This window comes from Rutilus rutilus (genome assembly GCF_951802725.1).
Source record: "Rutilus rutilus genome assembly, chromosome: 16".
NCBI classification, from domain to species: Eukaryota; Metazoa; Chordata; class Actinopteri; order Cypriniformes; family Leuciscidae; genus Rutilus; species Rutilus rutilus.
In genome coordinates, this window is record NC_140224.1 from 25,263,787 (window position 1) to 25,274,435 (window position 10,649).

Genomic DNA, 10,649 nt, shown 5'->3' on the forward strand with positions numbered 1-10,649 from the left:
CCTTAATGACTGGCTTAAATGAAAATCGTATGATGTTTCCACTTTTTTGTTCCATTTCACCGCATGCTCCCATAATGAAAACTGGAGAGAAAAAAAAAGAAGGAACATCTGTGGAGCAGCGCTAATTATTGGGAAATATGGGAGAGAACATTCTTGGAATGGATGGGCTTCAGATCCTCTTCCAAGCACTTGTGCCCGCAGTGGTGTTGCTCGTTTCATCTTCCTGCACTCTGCTGTTGTGGCGTTCCTGCGTTGCCTTGCCAAGTGCGTCTGATATTTATTAAAGAACTGTCATGTAAAAAACAGCAGAATATGGCTGCGTGGCTCCTAAGTCAGATTGCTGGTGAGATACTGCCGGGAGTGTTTGATTTGGAAGCAAATGGGAAGGAAAGCTGGATGCGCTGTTATTTTTCCAAAGCCATTGTTTGATTTTAGGCGTGAAATATACACACGGCACTTGTTCCTAGTCATGTAGAACAACAAATTAGACACATCTAAAGCACAACTTCATCGGTTTAGAAGATCAACCGAAATTATCTCTGATTAGCCAAGCACACAAAAACCACATGAAAAGGGATTTTCAGCTCTGTTATTTATGCATAAATAAAAGACAGAGCTAAGATACAACAGAGAAACATGAGTTAATGAAGAACAGACTCCACATTTGACCCATATTTGCAAGGTCAAGTATTAATCCATTAGCTAGAATTGGAAGACATCGAAGTCTCAATGTGGGCGGCAGAAAACCAAAATGGCAAAAAGTTCAAAAAGTTATTTCAACCAAAAATATTCATAAAATGCTTGGGAAATGAAAAACGCAATGAGCCCTAACATGGAACCACTACAATTGTTTGCTGTATGCATTTAGTTTGACATAATAACACTTTTCACTTGCCATGGCGACAGTAAAAATGACCTTTTAGAGTGACCTCTGACTTAAAGGTCAAAGGTTGTTGCGCTGCACAACATCAGGAAGATCAGGCCTTTCCTAACTGAGCACGCAACACAACTCCTCGTCCAGGCCCTGGTCATTTCTAGGCTTGACTACTGCAATGCTCTTCTGGCCGGACTTCCAGCATGTGCAACCAAACCTCTACAGATGATCCAGAATGCTGCAGCTCGTCTTGTCTTCAACGAGCCCAAGAGGGCCCACGTCACTCCTCTGTTCATATCTCTGCACTGGCTACCTCTCGCTGCTCGCATCAAGTTCAAGGCATTGACGCTTGCTTACAGATCTATCACAGGCTCAGCTCCCTCCTACTTTCACTCACTCCTACGAGTCTACATCCCTACCAGACGCCTACGATCGATCAACGAGCGACGTCTCGTGGTTCCATCACAGAAAGCCACAAAATCACTTTCCAGAACATTCTCATTCACAGTTCCATGCTGGTGGAACACTCTCCCCACCCTCATCCGGAATGCAGAATCCCTGACAACATTAAAAAAACAGCTGAAAACCCATCTCTTCCGTGAGCACTTAACTTCATAAAAAAAAAAAAAAAAACTTTCCCTTTAAAACCTCACTTATCGTGCTTATGCTACTCTGAATAATGCCTTAACTTCGTATTTTGAGCACTTCTTGCGTTGTTGTTGTTTTTGCCTCTTCATGATGACTCGCTTAATTTAGTCCTAATTTGTAAGTCGCTTTGGATAAAAGCGTCTGCTAAATGACTAAATGTAAATGTAAAGGAAACTCAAACGAAGAATACATCAGCACAAAGTAGGATTTACATACACATCTGTTGTATTAGGCAGTCCGTGACAAATCGACAGCATTGACAAAAACAGACGGAAGGAAAGTCCACACTGCGAGGTGTCTGAAACCTGTCCCTTCCCAAAGCAGGTTTATTTTCTCAGCACAGTCTCCTCAGTGTGGGTGGCCAGTGGGAATATCTTTCCTGCTACTCCATCATCAGCTATCTTCACATGACAGCCAGTGTCATGACCCTGTTTATTAGTCCTGTTTTTAATTAGTCTTTATTGGATTAGATACCAGAGAGCTAGATTATTTTCACATGCTTGTTATCTGGTTTTATTGATCCCATAAAAAAGTAAACTTGTGGAGCTTTTTGAAACATGCTCTTGAAATAACTTCCTTTTCCCCCCCTCCCTCTCTTAGAACCCAAATAAATTCCTGCATGCTCAACATCTGAGCCTTTTTATACGTTCATGGCTAATTAACACACCTTTACAGAGCATTCTGGGAAATGGTGGCGCCCCATCAGAAGAGCACATCATCGCTGTGTGTTTCTGCAATTAAAAATCTGCTTCAGATTTCAACAGTCGCTTTCAGTTTCCAAATAAATTCAGAGACACTTCCACTCATAAAAAAAAAATTAACAGCCACTGAAAGAATGATTCATGTCTCATGAAAATGGCATTCGGCTCTTACAAACTGTTGCAAAATATCATGAGTTACTGATCCACATATTTTGAGTTTTCCGTCAAAGATTAGAACACACAAAATGTGTTACATCTTGTGAAATCAAGCGACCTTTCAAGTGAACAAGTACAATGCTGAGGTATTAATACACACTAAAATTATTCATTACATTAAGATTGAACATCATAATGACCCACAAGGTGAACATGATTTCACCAAGTGCAACATTTTCAATTTCAACCAGGGTTAGGTGCTTTGTTATTCAACTATCATTTCCCTCTGATTTTAGGGATAAGTTATAGGTAGGGTTAGGTTTAGGGGTAGGGATATGGTTAAGACAAAATATCTTACTTTCTTCTTACTTGGCAAAATCACGGTAACAGTGTGTAAATGACAATGCCAACTTGCTTGATAATTTCAAGACATTGAAATGACGTTGTTCTGACATTGTTCTGCACAGTCTCACTTCCAGTAACCTTGGATCTGATTCGATTAAATAAATAAATAAATAATTTAGGAAACCTAGCAATCTGGATTGTAACAAAGTGACCCAGAGAACAATGACGCACTATATTTCTCAATAATATTCTCTCATAACAATCACTGCCGATATATTTCTCCCACAACTCTATTTCGTCAGAATGAGTTTAATGGCTTGGCATTTTGTTATTTTTCCCCACCATGCTATAGCTGCAACTACACTAGCAGTCTGTGTGCATATCTTGTAAGAATCAGTGGATAAATATTGGCTAGGTGATCACTGTTTACAATTGCACTTGTGGCAGCTCTGTTGTACATAGAGTGGTTAAAGAGCGGTTAACACATGGACCCAGCGGTAAGCAAGGTTTGCCGAGACTCTCAGCAAAACCACAGCTGAGGTTTCCGCTGCTCTTAAACTCAAATGAACTCTTTTAAAACATGATTTAGTCTTGGAAGTGCTTGATTCAGCTAGTCATGGCTTATTTACCTAATGTGTTTCTATTTCTGTGAAATTTTCAGACTATTATATCCAGAATGACAAATGTGCTACTAATGACAAATGGAAATGACTTGGCAGATTGAGATGTGAGGTATTACTGTAATATTCTAGGTTCATAAGCTGCAGGGGAGCGGTACTTGTACAGATAAAATATGATCCATAAATGTTTTTCTTCAGTAACATTGCGCAGATGCTTCATTTATAATACTATTTGTCAGGGCTGTATTTCTAAACGAGACATCAGATCCCAGGACAGCTGGAAATGGTGTAATCTGCGCATTTGAAAGTAGAAATCACTAATGTTTTGTGCAAACTACTCAATTTACCACATTATATTCATACACACTAATGTGTATCCTCTTATCAGACTTTGTGAAATGTTATGAATACATCCCTCAGAGTATCTCCTAAGCTTTTTGCTGACTGAAAAATTGCCCTGATTATCATATACAAAAGAAAATGTTCACACTTTATTATGACCCATGTAAGATCTTGTAAATAAATGTAAGTGACACTTGAGCCACCATTATAAATGTTTAAATAAGCAATATTTATATTATTATTATACAAGATTTAACCATGAATCTGGTGATAGAAACTTATTAGCAGGGCCCGAGAGCACTTTTTGTTTTCGCAAGATTAACGTTTCTGCTCAACTTTGACCCTGTTCCATTATCTGAAAACTTTTAATGCTCAGCTGCAAGTTGGTATGTTTGCATTTCATGCATTGAGAGTCTAGCCCCGTCAGTCCAGATGAGTTAAATGCTTTGTTTATGTGGCTTTGACATAGTGTTGCCCTTTTTTCCTTTTTTTTTTATACAAATATCTTTTGCTGGCAGCCCTTGTAAATCTGGAACACATCTAAGTGTTATTTATGCTCAAGCTGCTATCTTGATAAAGCATGCCTGGAGACTGTGTTTTCTGTGCACAAACCCAAAGAGGTATAAAAACAGCTAGCGAATGACAGGGAAAGAGTATAGGCTACAATCAGACTGGGCCTGTGGTGGACACTGTGATCTTTCTTTTTCTTCATGATGACAGGGCCAAAAAGAAGAGTCACAATAGATCGCAGAAGAATTCCATCTATCCTGCCAAAGTGGTTTCTAAGCTTAAAAGACTGGCTGGACACAATGTATCAGTGTAGCATTAGAAGTTATTGCTCAACCAGTCTCATGCACACTGACAATTGCTTAGCTTAAGAATTTCATGCAGAAATAATGCAACAGACAGGACAAGCAGAACGTTTTCCTATATGTATGCAATAAAAGAGAAATAATATCCTTTCAAGGTTTTTGCTTGTTTGGGCTCCCTCAAGAGGGCAGTGTTTGTACAAAGCGGTGCGTTTAACGCTGATGTGACAGTTATGTGACATAAAGCATCTGTATCTTGTGCGTGTCCAACTGCTCATTCATAGTAGCCTAGTCTTTAATTTATAGGCTACTGCCAGACTGATAATGCACGTGTCCCTAAAATATTCACACAAAAATAGAGTCAAAGGAAGAGGGGGATGGGTTAGTAAAAGTTGTCCTTGCCTATAGCCTGTAAGGTTTTCAAAAGTTCCAGTTCATCATAGCACATAAAATTCACCGGTCGCCAAATAACAAGTTACACAAGACACGTTTTCCATTGCGATCGGTAGCTAGCCTACTTTATTGCATCTCTAGCCCCAATTTATTATCATAAATGTATCGCAAAAAAACTTTAGTATTCTGTTTAAATGTCACAACATGTATGCTAGGCTATATTATAATTCGTGTTACTTGTGAGAAATAGCCTATCAACCGACTGTGTCTGCTGAAAGATTTAGCTGAGAATTCCTCTAAAGAAAAGTGTATTAGCCTACTCGTTCAGGCCATTGTATAGTTTGCACACAAAACAACAACAACAACAACAACAACAACAATAATAATAAAACTATAATTGAAGGCTATAAATAATATAATAGCACAAATAGGCCTACATTTTAAAGAATGGAAAGGTCTGTCCAAAATTCTGATTTGTAGCAGGGCCTATATTTCTTTGTGATCTTTCGAAGTGAAGACAACAGCACACGACACATGAAATAGAGCAGTAACACGCTGTCTAATTTCTGGTAAAAAAAAAAAAAGAAAGAAAGGAAAAAAAAAAAGATGACTTTCCTCTCAGGTTGACCTTACACTTCTGCGGGTGCCCCTTCCTCCCTATCAGTTTCTGAATGAGCTACTTTGCCTAAATCCCTCCCACTTCGTGTAAGCGCTAAATTATCTGTTTTTCCCCCCCACCGAAACCTGTGGTACTTTAAAAGGGAAAGCCTCTCACGAAGAGAAGAAAACCGGTCAGAGTTTGCCCGCTGAACGTGTCGTTATTTCAGTATGCAGGTGTCTCTAGCGCTCGTGCACTGCGGCGCGCGGCTGTTGCTGCTGGTGCTGCTACAGGGATGTTTCACTGCTGCGCACGGATGGAGGGCTTTAAAAAATGATGCTACAGAAATTATACCAGAATACACGGAGGACACGAATAAACCCGAGGAGCAGATACAACTTTCTGACAATAACACAATGAACCGGGCTAAGAACGGAGGAAGGAGATCATCAGCCAACTCACGCATTTATGGTAAGTAACAAGAAACAGATCTTTAATTAACAGTATTGAGCTCTATTAAAATAGATCAATACCAACATTAACATAATACTGTATGGATGTTCCAATTCTCAACATGGATTTTTTTCTTTTCTTTTTCTGAGCTCTTTTGTAATCAAATAGAAAAGTATTTTAAAAATGTTTTCTTTAAAGTTAATAACCCCCCCTGGTAACCTAATGCTGATATAAAATTATGTAACTTAGTAATTTTGACTTTAATGAATTTGAAGCTATTTGATTAAGCAAGCACTAAAGTACATTAGTGATTAGATATTTTATGTAGACAAGTACAGATTGTAAAATATATCTGAACATTTTAACAGGAATATGCTGCTTGGCGAGGGTTTGCGTGTTTGCAAGTTAAATAAATGAATAAATTAGTCTCAAATATTAGAATTAGATTTTCACTAGATAGATCTTGAGACCTACACGGTTTTGTTATCTAAAACGGATTAGACTTCAGCAACTGAAAGTAAACAAGCCTATCTATAATGGTATTTGCTCCAGTAATTTGTTAAACTAATGACTTTAAAAATCCACCCTGCATTTTATAGTGTAATGTATACAGGCTGCACATAGAATCATTATAAACTTCCACAAAACTGGATATCCTGGCTCTAAACAGATGTGCCGCTTTTAAATAAAAGCTCAAATTCAGAAAGAATGCATGCCGCTCCACCTTTTCACCAGCCCAAGTGATACACTAACTTCAATAACCCCTTTTTTTTTGTTGCTGTATCCCCAATTTTACATAATTAGACAAGGTCTGCCTTTCCATCTAATTGCAACAGTATGGTTTTAGGGTAGTTGAAAATGTGAGAAGTTTTTCTAAGGGGTCATTTCTTCAGGGCATTGCCATGAGAATGACTCCCACCTGTGAAAAGTAAAACTACTGTGAATTCAAACCAACAGTAGTTCTAACAATGTACAATGTGTGTTTGTGTATGTGGATGTACGAATTAGCGGGAAAAAAGAAAAAGATGGGTGTTTACACAATCGGCCCTTTTCAGGGGTCTTAGTTTGGTTCTTTTAAAGAGGACTCTTGTGAAAACACCCTTAGAACTTGTTTCCAGAACACAAATCAAGACTTTGGACTATAAAGCCTTGTGTTTGAGTAATTGGAATGTCTACATTTATTGCTAAATAAATACACTGATAACTTCCAAAAATAATAATAAGCAATCCTCCAGATTACACAGATGAATGAAATTATCACGATAATAGGTTATAAAAATAATTAAGGATTGAGCAATTTGTTAAGTGAACTGAAGATGCAAGATAATTCCAAATAACTAGTTATGTCAGTGACCAGTCCTAAAATGATGTTGTGTTTCAGCAGAAGGAAACAGTTTTCAAGCCAAGCATGTATGTTACACTTGCCAGTCAGGGGGTGGGATGGGCTGGAGAGAGAAATCACACTCTCATGTGCTGATCTTGAAGAGGTGACGTGTGTATTTTCTCTGGTGGTCAGTGTGGGGTCATGTTGAGATATGTTCATCTTCCTCTGGCTCTCCTCCAGCTCCTCATAAAACATCAGATCAGATTTTCTGAGAATCAGGGGAGGCAGAACCTGAACTCATCACACACATAAATCCTTTGTTCTTCTCCAGGAGGGGAGCTGAAGAAGGAAATAGATCTTTTCACTCTCAGTTTCATCTTTTTAACTGACACATAAAATGCGAAACATAAATGAAGACATTGTCGATGCTGTTTGAGGAGATTACATTAAATTCAAAGATTACTGTGAAAATGTTAGCTCTTACCCAGACAGAAGTCTCTTGATCTGCTTTACAAGTATTCGGTCCTTTCTGTACTTATCAGAACAATCTGGTAAATGTATGTTGTTTAGTGTCTGTGGGTTTCTAATTGATTGGGTTTCTCATCAATTCCAGCCTCAACCAAGAGCACATACTAAAAATTAGAGGCCAAATCCAAACCAGATTGAATACAAAAACAAAAACATATTGAGCCGATATAAAACTGTGATCGTGCGTTTCCTCTCGAGATGGACACAAAGCAAATTTTTCTGGGAAACTCGACAAAACACAACAAAGTCAACTTTAGGAAATGTACTTTATATAACAAAACATGAAAAATAAAATCTGATTTGTTTATCCTAGTTGCGAACAATCCAAAACCCTGTGTGTCACACAGGCTATAATAAATACCAGCGTTGGTAGCTGTGTTTTATTTAAGATGCATCCCTAAACCATTTTATAAACATTTAACTAATCTGTTCTGGTTCTGCTCTCTTTTCCAGGAGCCTCTGAACTAAGCTGCAGGGAGCTGCGTTCTACCCGCTACGTTACTGATGGATCCTGCCGCAGTGTCAAACCTGTGAAGGAACTGGTGTGTTCTGGTCAATGCCTTCCAGCTCATCTCATGCCAAACTCAATTCTCAGGGGAAAATGGTGGAGAAGCAGCTCCTCCGATTACCGCTGCATCCCAGCTCACTCCCGCACTCAGCGGATACAACTCCAGTGTCCGAACGGACCAAACCGGACATACAAAATCCGAGTAGTCACGTCTTGCAAGTGCAAACGCTTCACTCGCCATCACAACCAATCGGATGTCAAGGAGTTGCCCTCTAAGAAGCCACGGCGCAATAAGAAGCACCGTAGCAAAGCGCCCTCAGTCAGCAGGAATTCGTACTGAGGGGGAAAGTTGAACTGATACAGAAACTCTCTCTTGCACACATACAAATACACCTTTATACATGCGCACACATATTTCAGAAACTCCAATCCAAGGGAAGGAATACACACATTAGCATTTAACAAACTTATTGGCACGCCAAGAAGTTTCCAATGTATTTCAGATGTCTCACTGTTTGAATGTGCTCTTGAGCTTAAATAGTCCCAGTTTGATCATAGAATGCCAGTGGACTAATGGATGCTTGAGTGAAAAGACGTATACAATTATGTGAGATTAGTTCAGGGAATGTGATAGTTCATGATATTTTGAGGGAGGAGGCAAAACTCCACATATTCTTACCCAAGCAGTTCATTTCAAGTTTGAAGTTCATTGAAAGGGTAAGCTAACATACGGGCGAACACACTGAGCGCTCAACCAATCCACCAAGCGCTAATGTGAATGTTTGTGCACCAGATTTGTCCTCCTCTTTTGGGACTTGGATCAGCGTATGATTTGACCGTCCAGCCGTGTCGGGCCCAAAAGACACGCCGCTGCTGACAGATCGCTGAGGCCCAGAATTCTTAACCTTGGTCAGTTTTACCAGCCCATGAGTGCTCTTGACGGGCTGGGGAGCCGAGCCAGGCACCATGTGAGTTTCTGCAACTTCACATTTCCACAAGAAACTGATCGGAACTGGCAGTTAGAGCCGCGTTATGGAGAGTTCGAAAAGTTGTGTCAGCCCTCCACGGTCCAAGTCCCCGGAGGTCAAGAACCGCAAACGATATTCCTGTGACTTGTCCTAATTACCAAATAGTTCCATTCCTGTGTTTAGGATTTGAGTCATAAAAAGCCATTTCCTCTAGAAATGGTCAGTTCCTGTTTGTTAGAACACCCGAAAAAGAGGCCCACATGTGCGCAAGAATCTGCAAAAATTCCTCGCGGGCAAAAAACCTTTCTGCACCCTCCTTCAATGGAAACCATTTGGAGATATTCAGCTATCTGCGATTGCTAGCAGGTTACCTACATCCATTACTGAAGTCTTCAACAAAGGTGTCATCCTTCCTGTCTCCTCATTTGACCGGAAAAAGAAGAGACAAATAAGTGAACCAAACTCTGAGATTGTGGGCTGGATGTTGATTTTACACAGGATAAAGAGATTAAGCCAATGCCAATTGTTCAACATTTTCTGCTCATGACGTCCCCAGCTCTTTTTGTTTTTTCAGCGCTGATAATATTTGCTTATTTTTCAATTGTGTATTTAAAATAGCAACTGGAAGGGATTTTTTATAATGTAAGCAGACTTGCCACGAATAGCAACTTGTATATACTGTACGTGTGGTCTCATTGAGCGTCATCCTCCTCGATGAATGGATCCACTCTCTCTCTTTGACCAAAAGACTGTTACAAAGAATGAACTGCATATTTATTTTTTCAATTTCATCATTTAAATTATTTATGCAATCTTTTTTTGTAGAAAATAATAGCCAGTATTGTACTATATGTAATTATAGTGAATTTCATACCGAAAAAGAGTACATGAATAAAGTTAAGCAACGTATATATGTGAAAAGAAGTGTGTTTGTTATCATTCTTGTCAGACTGCTTTGACAGATCCTTTCTCCTGTTGGGCCGTGCCCGCACGCTAAATCCAGCCCTCAATGAACCCTCTGTAAACAATATTCCGCAATTAGGAAGTAGAGGCTTTGTAGCACTTTGGAATGTCTAAGACACGTTACAAAAGGCGAGAAAAGGAAAGAATCTCCTCGTCAGACGGGAACGTTACAGTCACAACAGATACAGCTCTTTTTGTCCGGTATGGTGAACTCAACCCACAGGCCTCCATTCATCTATTTGTTTGTTTAAGCTTGCACAGTCTGAGCCATAGATTGACAAGAAAATGTGTATTGGCCGACTTGTTTTAGTCCTTCTAATCTTGTCTGCATGCTCTCTCATGATGAAACTCTCTATATTAGTCTAACTGGGTCCAGGCTGCTCAGTACACAAAACGACATAGAGTCTCTGTGCTGTAAA

General features: G+C 39.4%; 1 protein-coding gene across 1 annotated transcript; it reads left to right on the top strand.

Annotated features, from left to right (window-relative positions):
- The first annotated feature begins 5,662 nt into the window (after positions 1-5,662).
- sost (sclerostin) lies at positions 5,663-10,184 on the top strand. Its single transcript, XM_084435199.1, has 2 exons — positions 5,663-5,957; positions 8,245-10,184. The coding sequence occupies exons 1-2, from the start codon at positions 5,717-5,719 to the stop codon at positions 8,637-8,639; spliced, it is 636 nt and encodes a 211-aa protein (XP_084291325.1). The 5' UTR covers positions 5,663-5,716; the 3' UTR covers positions 8,640-10,184.
- Positions 10,185-10,649: the final 465 nt, after the last annotated feature.

What these genes read in the sequence shown, in the direction of transcription:
- sost (XM_084435199.1), top strand. Translation starts at nt 5,717, where the DNA reads ATGCAGGTGTCTCTAGCGCTCGTGCACTGCGGCGCGCGGCTGTTGCTG. An exon ending in AGCCAACTCACGCATTTATG is followed by an intron (nt 5,958 to 8,244) that starts GTAAGTAACAAG and finishes TCTCTTTTCCAG; the next exon opens with GAGCCTCTGAACTAAGCTGC.